Below are 19,377 nucleotides of genomic sequence, written 5' to 3' on the forward strand. Positions count from 1 at the left end.
GTCCAAATCTAGTGATCTTTGGCTCTATAGGTCCGCCCCAGAATCTACTAGACACCTCTGATGAGAAACTTGAGGTTCCGGGTGTCCTAGTATTCTCTGTTTTGGGATTTGCAGAGGTGTAGACTGAAACACTGATTTGGCTCTATCTTGGGCTCCGGTTATCGGAATTTGAAACTGTTTGGTTTAAATCGAAACCCTCAATGAGCACTACGAAGAGGTATAAGGTTGGTTATGAGATCCAAAATACCCTAGGACTGAATTAGGGTTTACAGATTTCTGCAAAACCCTAAATTGGCATCACCTCGGGTATCGGATTTGGGTAGTTGATAGCTTGATGGAAAGAGGGAAATGAGTGCTACTAAAGGGTGTAAAAAGATTAGCAAGATGGATTAGGGTTTATGACTGAATTAGGGTTTTCAAATTTCTCAAAAACCCTAATTTGGTGACCCTAGAGATGTCCGATTCGAGGTAGCTACGGCTTGTTTACAAACCTCTTGATTGGCTCTATAAGAGGGTGTAAATGGCTCGGCAAACGATTATAACCCCAAGAACTAAATCAAGCTTTTCTCCTCAGCCAAAATAGGGTATTCCCAAGAAATTTTGGCAACATTTCCCCTGTTTTTGCTTCTGAATCTCAATCTCCAAATCAATCCAAAATCATCCAATTTACTTGCTCATCTCTTGTCCAATACCAATAGCATCAATTCCCATCTCATGGCATCAAGAAATGATCAAAGTCGATCAATGGGTCCCATTGCCCGCATGCATCAAAGCCATCAACCTCTTGTTGCTTATGCATACATTGTCCACTTGCTATCACATGTCCAATGATCTTGCCACTTGGATGCAATGGAATGCCGATGGTGTCCGTCGGTGTAGTGCGTCGAAGCTTGCCGATCTCCCGGCCAAGCTCTTTCCACCCTCGTACCTAGTCCAAATCTAGGCACAAGTTGGAGCCATGGCGTCACCACCGGGTACCTAATCCTCCACCGTACCGCTTTACCACGGCACTCACGGCACGGTGGATTCAAGCCATGCTCACTCCCAAGTCTCTCCGCCAATGCCCGAGGTATCCTCACCACATACTAGATTCTATGAAATGAAAGTGGGTACAATGTGAGGTGAGGTGTACTTGCTTGAATCAAATGAGTGAGTTGGAGATCTTACACATATGAGGCATGACTCATGCCAACCGTTTCATATGAATTACATCAAGAGCATGAACTCATGCTTCACTCAATCAATACTCATGTGTCTCCATCCAGCCAACCACATAAGCCAACCAAATCAAGTAAATCCAATGGCATCAAATCAATAGACCATGTATGTGTAATTCCAAAGCATAGAATGGCATCCCTCACAATTGGCTCAATCACATGTCACATGAATGTCCAATGGCATTCAAGAGGCATACCCTATGCCAAGATTTGATCCATATGGCATCCAAATATCAAATGGAGTGGTAACCAATGATGAGCATAGTGCAATTAGGGTATGTACACTCCCGTTCCACATCCCATTCTCACTAATTGTCCCAATTAGTCCAAAATCCCCAAATTAGTAGCTAGGGTTTGCCCAATGTGCTTATGGATGGCTCAAGCTTGCATTAAGCCATCATTAGCTTATTAGTTAATTCCCAAGGCACACTAATGAAGAGAGGGATTGACTAATTTCTGGAAATTAGGGTTTATGAGTAAGAATCCTAATTAATTGCCCCCTTTGCAAGAAAATTCACCATTGAAGCAAGAACTTGCAATAGCCACTTACTAATTTGATCACCAAGCCTCCAATGCTTGAGGAATTATTGAATGAGGCTTCAATTGAATGAATCTTGGAAGAATTTCAGATTTCTGCAGAGCTGTCCATTCTTCTCTTCCCTCCTCTCCAATGTTGATAGAAGCCTTCAAACCTTCAAGAAGCTCAGCACCAAGAGTGTATGAAGCTCATTCTCAAGCTCTTTTAGGCCGTAGGGACACTGCAGCGCGCGGTAGCGTGCGGCATCCTCACGGCTCAAAATCAGCACGACCTAGCTCACAAGAGCCTACGTCTGCCACCCTTTTTGTAGGAAGGCAGCTCAACCATATTGAAATCTCCTCCAACTATCCAATGATCAACCTGGGGAGGAGCCCTGTGATGGTGTCCCAAAAGGCCACCGTTTCACGGTTCACCTCTCAAGTTAGGTGCATAGATATTCAGGATGCCTAACTGCTGACCCTCATGCATGATCATAATCCACTGTGCCCTAGCAGGTATAATAACAACAGATCCAACAACATGAGGCAAGAGGGAAGCTGCCCGAAATGCAAACACCTCCTTTGGTTCCAACTGCCCCATACCAAAAAGTAAAGCCCGAAAGAAACTTGCCAATTTTGCAGCATTGGAGCGTATCCAATTTGTGCTCCTACATCAAATGTACATCCATATTTCCACCTGTGCCCGCTTGATGGAGTTGGTCCTTCACAAGGTGCTTCCTACTACGGGTGGGAAGCCCGCCTAGGCCCTACACATTCGCATGGACAAGATGGAGTTTTGACCTATGACCGAAGCAAACGCTAGGCCGGGGTCGGAGCCCTCCTCTAATAATGCTAAAGGAGGGGGTAATCTTTGGGACAAAGTCCACTGACATTCCTATGTCCGGGACTCTGCATAGTGTCTGCATAAGTGCAAGATACATGATTGCCATGCAAGGCACCGTGACCTGATACATCTTGTTGTGCATTCTGTTGTTTATCTGCATAATCTTTCAAGCCCTATACATCCTACAAACTGCCCTGCCCAAGCAGGGAGGACTCAACAAAGTCATCCTGGCCTGAGCCACCATCCCTGCACGGATGATCCAACAATCTCACCACTATGATCCAAAGCATCACCATCCAATTGTGTATGACCTGAGGGAGGGGTGCTAGTGCCCCCCTGCGGAGGATGGGCACGTGACACTACCCGCCATGCCTGACGGACCACTGGACGGGTTGGGGCCATAGGCTGTGTCGAGGGGGAGGCGTGTTTGCGCTGCCTCTTACGGCCCCTAGCTTTAGGGAAATCCTAGGCAAAGTGCCCCTGCTGGTGACAAACCCGGCACTGGTCAGGTTTACCAACAACCTCCATACATTGCTTTAAAAGACCATTAGGTCTCGGAAGCAACACAAAATCATCAAAAGGCTCATCACAACCAACGAGCACCATAACCCTGGGGACAGCATCCGCCGAGGCAGTGACCACCTGGCTAATGAAGTCGGTAAGGTAGGGTAGGGCGGCACCTGAAGGACTTGTCCAAACGATGACCCGATGGCCTCCAGCATAGGCCAATATGCACAAGGAAGACCTGGAAATCTAAGAGTGATGGGGACATTCTTCCGGTCTTCTGCCACGGGATCGAAGTAGCTGGAATAAGGTTCTAGTACCAAAGAGGCTGAATCCTCATCATCAAAGTCGACTTGGAAGAAGCCTCTCCCAAGTAATATGGGCGGCACCTGAAGGACCTATCCAAACGATGACTCGATGGCCTCCAGCATAGGCCAATATGCACGAGGAAGACCTGCAAATCTAAGAGTGATGGGGACATTCTTCCGGTCTTCTACCACAAGATCGAAGTAGCTGGAATAAGGTTCCAGTACCAAAGAGGCTGAATCCTCATCATCAAAGTCGACTTGGAAGAAGCCTCTCCCAAGTAATCTGACATCCGTGAAGTGCAGAGTAAGGTCGGAGGGCAATGCCACAAGGGCCCAGTCACGGGCTTGGAGACAGGAGGTGAAGGCTTTCAGCAGTTAGGGTTAGGGTTTGGAGGTACTGCAAACAGAAACGTAGAGAGCACAGAGAGAGAACACGACTCTTTGTGTATTCAGTTATGATAATGTGAAGTACAATAGCCACATAATGAAGTGACCTAAAAGATGTGTTCACATGTCCGGCCATAAAGTGTGCGGGGTGGACCAAAACACTTATAAACTGTTATAAGTGAAACTAAGCTAAACTGGGGGAAAAAACCTCCACTAACTGAAGTAAAAAGTGCCCCAGTAATCTACTGATGATCACTAGCACTCCTCTGGGTGCATACACAGCATAAAACCCAACAAACCCCCCTGGAGTGATATGTGATCACTGTACATCATCCACCAAAAGGAAACAAATTCAAAGCAGTGCGGAATGCTTCGAATTTCGGACGTGGTAATGCCTTGGTGAAGATGTCTGCCACATTCTGATCTGTAGGACAGTAGATCAGACTGATATCACCTGCCTGGAGTCTCTCCCGAACAAAATGATAGTGAATCTCGATGTGTTTCGTGCGAGCATGAAACACAGGATTCCTGGCCACAGCAATGGCACTCTGACTATCAGTATAGATAGGTGTAGGCTCCTCCACTGAAATATCCATATCAGTCATGAGACGACGCAGCCAAACACACTCAACAGTAGTAGTGTAGGCTGCTCTATACTCTGTCTCACAAGACGAAGTGGCCACTGTGGTTTGTTTCTTGCTTAGCCAAGAAATGCATGAAGAGCCAAGAAAGAAACAATTTCCACTAGTGGAATGTCTGGTATCAAAATCACCAGCCCAATCTGAATCGCTGTAAGCATATAACTGCATGTCACCTCCCTCAGGATAAAGCAATCCAAGAGACAAGGTACCCTGCAAATACCGGAATACATGCTTCACAGCTTGCCAATGTGACAATCGCGGGTTGTGCATGAATCTGCTCAACTGAGATATGGCATACTGAATATCTGGCCGTGTAGTACACAAGTAAATAAGGCACCCAACAGCCTGAGCATATGTAGTGGCATTAAATAAAATACTGTCATCTTGTAGTGACAGTTTCATCCCAGGCTCCATAGGAGTGCTAATAGGCTTGCAATCCTGAAATTTAAACTTCTCCACAAGTTTAGCAACATAACGAGATTGCAACAACCCAATGCCTGTGTTATCCTACACAAACTGTATGCCCAAATAGTAGTGTACGAGCCCCAAATCAGACATGTCAATGTCTGTTGCAGTATCTCTTTAAAAGCTGCAATTTTGTCATCATTTGATCCCATGAGCAAAAGATCATCTACATAAAGACTGATGACCAACAGATCTTTCTCTTCTTTCTTTACATACGAAGTGGCTTCTGATGGACTGTTCACAAATCCTTGAGTGAGTAGGAAAGCATCTATCTTTGCATACCAAGCTCGTGGAGCTTGTTTCAAACCATACAAGGCCTTTTTCAGCCTATATACTTTCCCTTCATGACCATGTTCTGCAAAACCTATGGGCTGATATACAGACTTCCTCCTCGAGATCCCCATGTAGGAAAGCAGTCTTAATGTCCAACTGGTGAACAACCCAGCCACCATGTGCAGCCAATGCAATGACACACCTAAGTGTCGACAAATACGGGATGTAGGAGCAAATGTCTCCTCATAATCAATGCCCTTCTTCTATGCATAGCCCTTTGCAACTAGATGGGCTTTGTACTGGTCAATGGATCCATCTGCATGTCTTTTCAACTTATAGACCCATTTAGTACCAATGGCTTTCTTGCCTTTGGGCAGATCAACCAAATCCCATGTTTGATTCCTTTTAATAGAATCAAGCTCATCCTGCATGGCTTTACTCCAATGCACATTGTCTCGTGCATCCACAAATGAATCAGGCTCAACATCATCCTGTAAACTGGCTGCCATAACCATATTCAAATCCATGATGTGTGCATGCTCATTGGTCCGTGTCTCCCTACGAGTACGACCAGCAAGAGGACCCTCTAGATGGCTGTCCTGTAATGTCCTCAAATACCATCTAGGTATGTGTCTGACCTGTGGTGCCTGCTGCCCCATATTTGGTTCAGCTTCTGGCTCAATTTGCTGCTGAATTTCTGCACACTTCATGATTTGCTGGCTGTCCTGTACCCTCATGAGTTGGATCACCAACTGTGGAATGAAACTCCATAGGTAGTAGACCTTCAAACACATCATTTTCAGCCTGATTTGCATCATAACCAGCCATGGATATTTCTGATTTTTCATCAAAAATCACATCCCAACTAGTGAATATCTTCCTAGATAGTGGGTCATATAACCGGTAGCCCTTGCTCTCACGGCTATACCCAACAAAAATGCATTTTGTGGCTTTATCATCCAACTTCCTCCTCAACTCTTTGGGTATGTGTGCATATGCAAGACACCCAAAAGTACGAAAATGTGATACCGAAGGCTTGCGGCCATGCCAAGCCTCAAAAGGAGTAATGGAAACCAATGCCTTTGTAGGACATCGATTCAAAATATGACAAGCACACATGACAGCTTCTACCCAAAAGATATGTGGTAGCTTCTTTGCCTTTAGCATACATCTGGCCATCTCCATGAGTGACCGATTCTTCCTTTCTGCAACCCCATTCTGCTGTGGAGTATAAGGAGTAGTATACTGATGTTTTATACCTCTACTCTCAAGAAAGGAATTCAACATGTGTGACATATATTCCCCCCCTCGGTCAGAACGGAGAGTCTTAACCTTGCATCCTGACTCTTGTTTCAGCAAGTGCTACAAAGGCCAAAAATGCATCATATACCTGTGATTTCTATGTCAACGGATAGACCCAGCATATACGAGAGAAGTCATCAATAAATGTGTAAAATAGAAGCAACCTCCTAATGACTTTGTCTGCATGGGACCACAAAGATCACTGTGTATAAGCTGCAACTTTGCAGTTGCTCGTAGAGCCTGATCACGTGGGAAGGAAAACCGATGCATTTTTCCCAAAATACATCCTTCACAAATGTGATCTAGAGGCTTCTCCATAAGAGGTAGGTCTGTGAACATGTTATGTCGCTGCATAAGCATAAGACTACCAAAATTTACATGCCCCATGCGAGCATGCCATAACTCCGCATCAACCATAGCTGGAGTAAGAGTGAATGCATTATAAGCAGACTGATCCACTGGCTGAAATGCATCCAACTGATAAAGTCCATGACATAATGTACCAGTAAGCATCAAGGTCCAAAGCATTAGCTTTGTCTCTGACCATGCATTTGTCATCATCAAAGTGGACTTGCATACCACAGTGTGCTAAAGAAGAAATGGACAACAAATTCTTCTTTATCCCTGGTACATATAAGGCATCTGTAAGGCGAAGAATAGAGCCATCAATGACTGTGAGCTGAATCTCCCCAATGCCACGAACTAGATATGAAGCATTATTGGCACACTGAACAGTTTTGCCAACAGGGGCAGGGCCAACATGACAAAACAAATCCCTGCGAGATGTGATATGCTTTGAAGCACCACTATCAAAATACCAAGTACATGCATGCTCTGTCATACTAAGTGCCTGTGAAGACCAAGAGGCATCATAGCTGCATGTATAGAAACAGTAATCCCTGTCCTCAACAAAAGAAGCAGTCTCTGGGAGGCATCATTTACAAACATCCCAGATTCCTTTGCCTTCTCTTTGGCAATCCTCTTTCTACACTCTGTGATGTAGTGACCTGGCTTCTTACAGTAATGGCATTTGCCCTTCTTCTTGGGCTGTCCATCACCTTTCTTGATATCCTGAGATGAACCACCATCACCTGAATTCTGATTTGAACTCTTTGGCTGAGATTTGCCTTTCCCTTTTTGACCTGTAGTAAATGCTTGTTCAGCACTTGTGTTCATATTCATATTCTTCCTGATTTGCTCTTCCTGTAGCAAGAGAGCAACAAGTTCCTGATACTTAAGGGGTTCAACAGCATTCCTCATGCTGAGGTTCAAAGAGGTATGAAAAGCCAAGTAAGATCTTGGCAAAGAGTTCAAGATGGTGGACACAAGCTGTGTCTCAAGAATAATCTCATCCACATTGATGAGTTGCTCTCTCAAATCCTGCAGCTTGTTTAAGTGGCTAGACATATCATCTCCTTCATGCATTTTCTGATTTTCCAGCTCTCTTTTCAAAAACGAGATTCGAGCCTCATTACGAGCAGCATACATCTGCTCCAAAGTCACCCATGCATTCCGTGAAGAGCCAGCTGAACGAATATGAGGTATAATAGACCTCTGTACTGACAATGCAATGAGTGACAAGGCTTGTGCATCTCTGGCATCCCATGTCTTCTGAGCATTTGTTCTTTGAACAGGCAATGGCTGACCTGGTGCCTGTACCTGTTGTCCTCGTCCACGAGCACCCCCTTGGGGAGGAGTCTCTGGAGCCAATGGACCTGGACGTGGTTCATCACCACTAACAAAATCCCAAAGACCTTTTGCCACGAGCACATTTCTCAGCATAAAACTCCACAAGGAGTAGTTCGTGCCGTCCAATTTGTCTTCCTTAGACAAATACGTGAATACATCACTCTGCTGTTGATTTGCCATTATGCCAATGCACAATGTTGTACCTGTGTATCAAAAAACCCAAGCAAAGACCCTGAAAGCAACTGTACTCCACTGAATACAGCTAACCCAAATATGCCTGCACTCTCAATCCTCTGAATGTGCAACACAATGCACCACTGACTGAGTAGAGCAGCACAAATGGCTTACACAGTGCCAAAATGCCCAAAAATGCCCAAAATTACTGCACCCAAAACCTTGCAAACCTGTAGAGATTTCTTTGCAAGAAAATCTGCCTGTATCTGCCAGAAAATTTTCACAGAGAAAAATGCCCAAATTTCAAAACTTGTAAAGCTTACCACAACTGTACAGAGTAGGTTTTGGTGTCCTGTAAGGAACAAGTACAGTCGACTCTATTGTGCAGATACACAACAGCTACGGTCGTGGTACTGTACGGAAGCAGATGCTGCAGTACAGTCGTGGTACTGTACGGAAGCAGGTACTGCAGTACAGTCGTGGTACTGTACGGAGCACAGTACAGAGCAGACGAGCAGGTACAGGTTCAGTCAACTGTATGCAGGTACACTACGGAAGCAGGTACAGATTCGGCCGGCTGTATACAGGTACAGTACGGTACAGAGCAGAGTACGGATAGAAGGCAGGTTCCGTACTGAATGTACGACTGAAGGCGGCGCTGACTGTACGGAAGCACTTGTCTGGCTGCGCAGATGTGTACGGACAGTTGACGGCAAGGGCAGCTGGTGGCGATGGCCTGTATGGATGGCTCTGATACCAAATGAAGGCTTTCAGCAGTTAGGGTTAGGGTTTGGAGGTACTGCAAACAGAAACGTAGAGAGCACAGAGAGAGAACACGACTCTGTGTGTATTCAGTTATGATAATGTGAAGTACAATAGCCACATAATGAAGTGACCTAAAAGATGTGTTCACATGTCCGGCATAAAGTGTGCGGGGTGGACCAAAACACTTATGAACTGTTATAAGTGAAACTAAGCTAAACTGGGAGAAAAAACCTCTACTAACTGAAGTAAAAAGTGCCCCAGTAATCTACTGATGATCACTAGCACTCCTCTGGGTGCATACACAGCATAAAACCCAACAGGAGGGATGAGACCCAAACACTTTGGCAATGAGGGTCGTCTTTGTGTCTTTTTCAATTTCAGCAAAAAGGGTCGCAAGCTTAGCTTCTGAGAAAATAATGGTTCCCCCCCACCCGGGGGGAGGGGGGGGGGGGTTTGGTTGGGTTGTGTGTGATTAGCCATGAGGTTGATCAGAAAAAAGGCCGACTTGAACCACCGTGCTTGAGCTTTGATGATAAAATTTGATCTCACCTTTGCAGGGCGCTTACTCCATCTCGATCTTTCGTGTCATCACCACCTTAGTGTGACAAGGTAAGGCCTTTGTGCCTATCGCCATCTTTGCTCTAACACACTTCTGTCAACGTCTCGGTCTATTCCATTTGCCCTCTCGTGCTTCGCAAGTCCCTGCTTGACGCTCACCGCCCTTCTTCACAGCTGAGCCGCCGTCGGACATTTGTTTGGCAAACCGGTGACAAGAGTGTCCTTCGCTGGTAGCTTCGCTTCGCCCATTGGTTTTGCCTGCTATTGCAATTGGCCTAGTTCCACCTAAGTGCTCCTGCCTTGCCGTCTCTCGCCATTGCCACTAACTTCTTTGCCGCCTTCGTTTATTCGCTTGTCCATACCTCTTCTGTTGTTGCTGCCATTGATACCTCTCCTTCTACCATCAATCATCCCCTCCTGTCAAACCGTGCCCTATTTCAAGACAACTTCCTTGACTCAAATACCTTTCAGCCTGACGTCAAATCCCTTGATCTACACCTTTCCACCTTGCTATGGCACTTCACTTGGCTTGTCTACAACCCTGGACTTTAAGCAGTGAGCACTTGTACAGATTTCCATGTAGCTTATTTGGTTGTGTTGCCAAATACCATCTTGCCTCTTACGCCACCATCACGTGTGAATACAAGGATGCAAGGTGCCCGAGCTGCCCAACCATGGCTACTCCTCATAATGGGGGACCATGCAAACATGAGCTAGACGGTGCCTAGACAATGCAATATGAGGGTGGAGCATTGTCTAACAAAGATGTGGTGGCTTACAATCGAATTCCCATTAACATTAAAACTTGAATTTACCTATCATCTTTCAATTCATTTTGAAATTTAAATTCAAATCTTTTTTCAATTTTGAAATTGGAGTTGTGAGGCAAAATCCACGCCCAAAAATATCAATTTTTGGTTTAAGGTGCGCTTCCTTTGGCTCCGCTACCCTACCAGCAAGGCAAACCCTAAACTGCATGTCCAACATAAGTCCTCTTTAAAAGAAAACTCCAGGGTGCTTGAGAGTGGGAGCCAAGGTATTTAGCAAGATAGACCTTAAGTCAGACTACCACCTACAAAGTGTCGCCTACTTTAGAGAGTTGACGATGTGTTCCTGGCAATGGAACCTTGAAACCAGCTGTTGATAGAATCAAGCGGCAGTGAAAGTACACTTCAACAATTCAAGTACTGCTTCAACCTTAAATCAAACAGCAAGCTGAAAATAGACAATTGGGAGCTAGAACACTCCTGCACAAGACACTATAATGGCCCCAAATGCTTGGCGCCCCTTCTGGCAGTTCTTTTTTACTGATGCCGTTCCACTTTACATTTCATGAGAGAACTCTCGCAAGAGTTCCACATGCGAGAATTCTACACCCAAAGGATTGTCCACAGCAAGCTTTCACACAGGAAGTTGTGTTCAAGTGACAGCCCAAGCTCTCTTTTTACACCCCCACGAAAAGCTGTTTGCTTTATTTTTAAAGCTACTTGCTTTAAAATTTATAATACTTTTAAAATTAAAATAATAAAAGTCCACACACTGTCATCTATGCAGGCTGCCATGTGGCAACCTGCCACATCATCAGCAATTATGGCCTGATGTGTTTTCAGCTGAATAAATTAGGGTTAGGGCATGGATTAGGGTTTGGCGCAGTTATGCAAGTGGTTATGAACTGCGGTGACATGGGATTACTCGGCCCCAATGTACAATCGGATGACACCCATGAAGCGGGTCTCCTTGGAAGTCCAATTGCAGTGGTTGGATCTTGCGTCAATGTGGGAACACATCAACAAGATGAAGCTCTTGAACAGGAGGTCTTACAGGTTGGGAAAAAGATCTCGTCAAAGAACATGGCCATCACGTTATTGTCTTGTCTACCATAGAAGCATTCGGGATTCTACTCATCATTGATCACATCGGAGAGGCTCGGTGATATTACTTGGGAAGATCTTGTGCCAATGATCTTGGACCAAGAGGATAAGTTCCAGGGCACCCAATCAAAAGAGGCCTACGGTGTTGACTGGACATCAGTCTAAAAACAGAGGTAAGGCACAGGGAAAGGGTAAGGCTTCACATGCCCCTCAAACAAAGTCTTCCGAGAAAAAGCTCGAAGCTAGTCATCGAATATGGATGCCTTGAAAGTTGAAAGCAAAAAGGACCTCCAACAATTGCACTGAAAAAGGTCATTACTGGCGTCAATGTCCTCAACAAAGTGAAGGAAAGGGGGCTGCCTTAGCTGCGGTCGTGAGTGCATGTAATATGCGGAAGCTTCGGAGAAGGATCGGTACTTCAAAACTCAGAAATCAGCACTCTTTTCGCGACGGAATTAACGCACAAACTGAAAGGAGATGTGCAGAAAATAGAGAGAGAAGGGGGAGATGGAGAGGACACAGTATTGGGTCCCAATTACCCTCTGTAGGGCCCCCACCACGGATGGTGTATTTGCTTTATTAGAATGATGTAAATCTGAAAACAAAATACAGAAACTTGACCTTTTCTTGGCTGGAGAATCCTGCCCTTGACCTTCAGTCCTTCACCCCTTTGCGTTAGCAACTTCTTGGCTGTCCTGGCCCTTGTTTGCTTGGAGCACTTGGTGAATTATGAGATGATTTCAATGATTCTAGGCTGGAGTATTTATACTCCCTTAAGCATCCAGTCAGCCAGCTTCATGAAAGCCTCACGACTAGGTTCTTTTTTAATAAAGTGCTTTCACACTATGCCACATGCTGGCCATTCTGCGCAGGCCTGCTGGGACAGCACCAGGCGGCTGGGCACTCAGCGCATGGGTGTGGGACTGCCCCTACACCTGGCCGACCTGCTGGGTAGGGTTTCTAACCCTGTCGGCTGCCTGTCCAGCAGCATTAAAGCTGGCCGACAGCCCTTCCAGCCCATGCCATGGCTGGTGGGCACAGCTTGGGCCCTCCTGGCCCCTTGGGGGTGGTTCTACACCTCCCCCATGCCCACACTTCAAGTGCAAACCTTCGCACTGGGGTAGCCCTATGGGCTGGCCCCATCTCTACATGCAAACCTACATGCCTACAGAGGTCTGGCATCCAGTTGCAAACCAGATACACAGAACATCTGACATCATTCCAGAGGGAGACTCACAGCGCGGACTGGCACTGCTTCATGTGCAGGACAGTGCACACCTGACCTTGGACTCATGTGCAGGACAATGCACACCTGACCTCGGACGACTGAGATGGATCCCTGGCTGACTCGTCCCGGACTGGGCTCACATGGGACCAGTTCACCATCCCAGGTCCTGCACCTTCTGTACAGAAATGTCTACGTGGCATCCAAGTGCGGGATGCACGTGACATCCCCTTCTGCTTAACTTCACGGAAGCTGCATAGCCTCCAAATAATCCGTCAATAATGCCGGATAGTCTTCGAAAAATTCTTTGTCGAGCCATACCGCTTCATGAGTTCCTCGGTCCTGAAACTTCGTGAGGAACTGTCGTAGTCTTCGGCCTGAGCCATGCTTGAAACGGTGCAGAAGGATCTGTTCTGGAATCATTACTTCTGCTTCATCAATAATGTCTGGTTCCGCTTCGTCTTTGACCTCTGAAGGGGGTGGACTTGCATATGGCTTTAACCAACTGACATGAAATACATCGTGCATAGTCCAACTCGGAGGTAGCTTTAACTGCATAGACACCTCATTAATCTTTTTCCGGATGGGAAATGGTCCGAAGCTCCTGAAAGACAACTTTGGGCATCGCTTGCCCACCTGCTTCAATCTTTGCTTCATAATCCGAAGATACACCCAATCCCCTTCCGAAAACTTCATGTCCCTTCGGTCTTTTGATTGGCCTGTCGAGTGTAGGCCTCTTGCGCTTTAGCCAATCTGTCTTTAACGGACTCTAGGATCTCCTGGTAAGACTTCGTCACTCTGTTCGCCTCCGGTACTGAAGACGAAGTCCTGGTTAACAACGACTGGAAAGGCCTTCCAAACGCTGCCTCATATGGAGTCCTGCCAATAGCTGAAGAAAAAAGTCATTCAAAACAGCTTGAACTAAAGGCAAAAACGATTCCCACTTACCTTGCTGATCGTGGACATAACACTTCAGCACATCAAAGGCCAACTGGTTGTATATCTCTGTCTGGCCATCTGTCTGTGGGTGGAATGCACTGGAAAAATTCAACTTAGTACCAAAATTATCAAACAATGCCCTCCAAAAATGACTGGTAAACTTGGCATCTCGGTCTGACACTATGGTCCTAGGAATCCCGCCAATCGGGTACCAATGCCGAATGAATAGCTGGGCAACATCCTCGGCGGTCACATTGGCCCTGCAAGGAATAAGCATAACAAATTTGCTGAATCTATCAACAATAGTTAAACACTGTGTATTACGCTTACTCGGACTGGGAGGCAGATTTGTGACAAAGTCCATCGAAATGTCCTGGAAAGGACCCTCAGGAATTGGCAAAGGCTGTAACAACCCTATCTTCTTTCCACGAGGAGCTTTCACCTTTTGACAAATGTCACAGCGTTGTACATATGTAAACACATCACGCCTCATCTTTGGCCAATAGTATTGCCGTTCTAATTTCTCCAGAGTCGAATTCATGCCCCTATGACCACCTGTAATGGCATCATGGGCATCATGGAGAAGAGCTGCCCGGACTGAATTCATGACACATAGTCGGCCTTTGTAGAAAAGCCAACCATCGCGTATCAGAAAATGGCATGATCCTGTGGCATCCAATGCCTGTTCCCACTGAGTACCGAATTCCTCGGAATCCGCGTACGTGTGCTTCATGTCTTCTAGTCCTGTACCAACAAGGTCCAGTCTAGTGGTCGGAATCGCAGATACTTGTCCCTTCCTGCTCAAAGCATCGGCCACTGGATTGGCCTTTCCTGGAAGGTACTCAATCATGCCACCGAACTGCTGGAATATCTCACTCCAGCGGTGTTGTCGATCACTCCACTGTGCACTTGGCATCGTCTGAATCCAGCGCAATGCCTGATGGTCAGTGCGAACCTCAAAGTCACGGCCATACAAGAAATGTTTCCAATGTTTCAAGGCCTGTATAACTGCTAGGAGTTCATGATCATAGACTGAGTAGTTCTTTTCGGCGGGCAGTAACTTACGAGACATGTAAGCTACTGGATGACCATTCTGTTGCAATACACCTCCAATTGCGATGTTACTCGCATCGGTGATCACTTGAAATGGTTCGTCCCACGAGGCAAGGGCTAAACAAGGCGCTTCTGATAAAGCCACCTTGAGGTTCTGGAATGCCTCCAACGCTCGTGGAGTCATTCGAATCTTTTGCCTTCTTGTTTTCACTCCCTTTAGCAGATCGATGAGGTCTGCCGAGAGATCAGAAAACTTGTCAATGTGGGTGGAATATGCCTGGCATATACCCACAAATGATCTAATGTCATAAGCGGTCTGAGGTACTTCCCAGTTAACAATCTCGGCCACTTTAGCCGGATCAAGTCAAATGCCTTCGGCACTAATTATATATCCCAAGTAATGTACCTGGAACAGATAAAATTCTAACTTCTTTTCATTGACATAGAGCTCGTTGCTTTCCAGCAACTTAAGGACTTTCTCCACATCAATGTCATGCTGCTCAACTGTAGCTGAAAATATGAGTATATCGTCCAGAAATATGAACACACACTCTCCAATCAACTCCCGGAAAATACGCATCATCATGCGGTTAAATGTAGCTGGGGCGTTCGTCAATCCAAATGGCATAACCACAAATTCATAGTGGGCCCGTTCTGTACGGAAGGCTGTCTTGGGGATGTCCCCCTCTACAATCCGTACCTGGTGGTACCCACTCTTTAAATCCAGTTTGGAGAACACCTTAGCTCCATTCAGCCTCTCGAGAATATAATCAATTCGAGGCATCGGGAATCTGCTCTTGATAGTCAGCTTGTTGAGTGCACGATAATCGACACACAACCGAGAAGACCCATCTTTCTTCTTGACAAACAAGATCGGTGCTGCAAATGGCGACACGCTAGGACGGATGAAGCAAGCTTGCAACAATTCTTGGAGTTGACGGTCCAACTCCGATTCCATTGCCTTAGAAAGGCGATACGGAAACTTGCTCGGGGGTTCCGAGCCTGGGAGGAGGTCAATCTTGTGATCCTCCGGTCTGGACGGGGGGAGCTGGGGAGGGAGACTGTCCCGAAGAAAAATCTTCTGGAACTTTTCATGGAGAACCGAGTACTTCTCGGAAGCACTGGCCACCGTCTGGGCTGTCTGGATGTAAATCATCGCACACTGTGCGCCTTTCCTGACTGCTCGCTTAGCCTGCAAGTGGCTTATGAGCGGAAAGTTTGAAATACCTGGCTCACACTTAATGGTCACCGGGGTGTTTGACACATTCCGATCGATCTGGAACGTGTGCTTGTCCCACTTGACATCAGGAAGAAACTTGTGAAACCACTGGATACCCAAAATTATGTCTGCTCCTACAAGAGGGGCAACCATAAAGTCACGCACAAACTCTATGCCCTGAATCACTAACTTAGCACCTAGAGCTTCATACTTGACGCTCGTTGTCATACCTGTGCTAAAACCCTCAACTTGTTTGTCCACCGGAGTCAGCTCGAAACGGGCACGCCTAGCGGCTTGTTCCGTGATCACATCCTCCGTGCTGCCGCTGTCAAACAAGACAACGACTCTCTAGCCACCTATGTAGCCAAAGGACTTGAGCAATTCGTTGCGCTCATACTCCTGGTCATGGGCGCCCTTCTGCTTATCTTCGAGCTCCCATTGTTTAGCAAGTCATTGTGATAAGGGAGCTTGTAAAAGCAAAATAAAGTAACTTTTTCATCACATTAGACTATTTAGCAAGTGTATTTAAGAATCTTACCGACACTGGCCTTGCTTGCTCTTGATTTTGCCATAAGTCTTGCTCTCTCTAATACCTTGATGGTAACATTTGCTTGTTGAGTGTTTAGTCAAATGACGAAAAAGTTACACCATTTTGCTCCATCCTCTTTGGGTCTTGAAGCAAGGCAGCATGTGTAGGATGTGATCCTCCACACATTCCATGTACAATTGGTTTTATGGGGTGGTCCTAAGTTTTAGTTCTTCCATAAATCACCCATCTTTCTCTATATTGTCTCTACAATGTCATCAAGGTCCTCGAGCTTATCATACTTGCAAGAGTCTTACCTTCCCTTCCTAGCAAAGCAAAACACCCTCTTTGCAAGACTCTCTCAACCAGAATTCTGGAGATCGGAAACAAACACAATACTCAAAAATTTGAAGCAAGCCAAAATATTCCACTTAGCACCTTTCAAAAAAAACTAATCTGATACAAACATTTGAGCTCCCTTCAAATTATATGTTTAAAGATAGCATTGTGTGAATCTTAAGTAAAAAGATTCAAGAGACAGTTTCCAAAATCTGTTGTTGTTCCCTAATGTTTCATTGCATAGTAAAACATCAAAAACAGATTGTGTCTAAAAGAACAAGTAAAGAAGTAAAAGCTCAAAAGAAAGAGATGCTCACCTCGCTTACGTCTGACATTTTATCAAGATTGATCCTATTCCGAAAGTCAGTGAGATCAAGTAACTTTTTAAAGGCTTTAACCGTCTCCTTTTGATTAGAGGACCTATACTCAGCAGGCAGTGTCATGTATAGCACTTTACACCCAAAGTGGGGAAAAAAGTGGTCCCGCAGAAACAAGGATATCTTAGACTTGCCGCTTCCGGGGGGTCCATACAACCCCAGCACAAAAGCCTTTGATAAATGAGAGGCCTGCTCTCGTGATTCCATGTCCTTGAATTTCTCCAGGATGACCTGCACAATGCAATGCAACCAACACATATCATACACATCTAGAAAGAAACACGCCTCTCTCTCTCTCTCTCTCTCTCTCTCTCTCTCTCTACATACATACACACACACATATATGTATAAATGTACGTATGCATGTATCTATTTATGCATGCATGCATGCATGCATGATGTTCGTGCGTGAGTGCGTGCTTGTGTATGTGTGTGTGTAGGTAGGTAGGTAGGTAGGTAGGTAGGCCGGTAAGTATGTACGTATGTATTATGTATGTATGTATTTACGTATGCATACATGCATCTGCGTGTATGTGTGTATGAGAGAGAGGGAGAGAGATTCATAGCCTGCCCTACAGAGCTGGAACAAATCAAAGCTAGAGAATAGGTGTAGATATAATCTTACCTTGCAAAGACGATCTTTTCCATTTATAAGAAGGTCATCACATTTGATGGCGGGTGACATGATGTAGGAGATGCTGGAAATGATTTCGTCCAAGTAAGTGAGCAGACCCTCTGATGGATCAAAGACGAGGCCACTCAACGACCGTAGTGCTGCAAGAGCACAAGCCCACTTGGAGACATCAACATGACACTTAACATCCTGCTGATTGTTCCATGCATTGTGCCATCGCTTGAGGTTTTCTCCATCCTTGAGGTCACTTGGTGATAGCAAAAAGAAGAGGGGCAGGATTTTGATCGAAGGAAGCGCATCTACAAAAGCGCAAAGTTCCAACATCGGCCACTTGGAGCACACAAACTCCTCTGACAGCACCACTACCGCCAACCGACATTGTCTAGCTGCATTAAAAATGCATGTAGGGAAGTGATCCCCAGGAGGTAGGCTATGGCGCTTAATGTCAAAGAAGGTGTTGTAAAAAGGACTTAGCACCCTATAGAGGTCCTTGGCAAAACCCTTCTGTGCCCCGCTGTGTGACAAAAAGATGTCGTACACCGGTTCACTGTGATGTTCCAGCTGCAGCATATGCATGCTACGATAAACATGGCAACAGAAAATGTGTTACGCTAGCATGATTAATGCAAAGAAATCATTGCAAGCAAACACATGATACATACATACAATTATACATGCAAGCATACATAACATACATACAATTATACATGCAAGCATACATAACATACATACATTATACATACGTACACACACGCACACACACATGTTACAGTGCAAACAAATGCTGCAAGCCGACACATGCTCGCTTAAAGGTTTTTCATTGAAGAGAAGGGCGTTGTGATGCAGCTGAGGTTAGCATGAAAATGCAAAGCATGCACAAAATCATTATAGAATGTAATTGAAAACAGAGGTTATGTGAAACTGCTGAAAGAGAGAAAGCTTCATACCGTGTAGTAGCAGCAGAGCAGCACTCAGACGACATCAATCTTACGAAGAGTCTCTCTCTCTCTCTCTTTTTCTCTCTCTACACACAAGTCTACGTTCGTTATTGACCCGGGCGTTGCTGCGGCGACCAAGGTTCCAGAAAAGAACTGGTCATCTCTCTCTCTCTCTTCCCCCTCCAGACATGTCCCCATCTCTCTCTCACACACACACGCATCCACGCACACACTACACATAGAAGCTCTGTCTTTCTCTCACACATGCGGCGACCAAGGTTCCAGAAAAGAACTGGTCATCTCTCTCTCTCTCTTCCCCCCTCCAGACATGTCCCCATCTCTTCTCACACACACACGCATCCACGCACACACTACACATAGAAGCTCTCTCTTTCTCTCACACACACACGTACTCACGCACATTCTCTCTCTCTCACACACACACAAACACATGTAAATATTAGTATATATAATATTATGTTTTAGATACATATAGGTGAATTTTAAAATATAAATACACACAAATACATAATTTTAATTAATTTTGATTAAATTTTAATGTATAGAGATGGGTCGTAAGGTGTGCTCACTTTTAAACATATAGATAGATATA

The 19,377-nt window shown here is 45.4% G+C and overlaps 1 protein-coding gene across 2 annotated transcripts in view; it reads right to left on the reverse strand.

The window, feature by feature from the left end:
* The window catches only part of LOC147629559 (disease resistance protein RPP2B-like), a 64,717-nt gene extending 45,613 nt beyond the window's left edge, over positions 1-19,104 (reverse strand). Inside the window, exons 1-3 of one of the 2 annotated variants that reach the window (XM_086811056.1) lie at positions 18,774-19,104; positions 17,818-18,403; positions 17,133-17,423 (exon numbers count right to left, since the gene is read on the reverse strand). In XM_086811056.1, coding sequence (XP_086667182.1) covers positions 17,133-17,423; positions 17,818-18,403; positions 18,774-18,808 — 912 coding nt within the window. In that variant the 5' untranslated portion in view covers positions 18,809-19,104. The remainder of the gene's footprint in view (positions 1-17,132; positions 17,424-17,817; positions 18,404-18,773) is intronic. The other variant, XM_086811057.1, reaches the window with a different exon arrangement.
* Between the last annotated feature and the right edge of the window lie 273 nt (positions 19,105-19,377).

Source organism: Cibotium barometz, chromosome 17, assembly GCF_041138505.1.
Source record: "Cibotium barometz isolate CiBa-2024 chromosome 17, ASM4113850v1, whole genome shotgun sequence".
Classification (NCBI taxonomy): domain Eukaryota; kingdom Viridiplantae; phylum Streptophyta; class Polypodiopsida; order Cyatheales; family Cibotiaceae; genus Cibotium; species Cibotium barometz.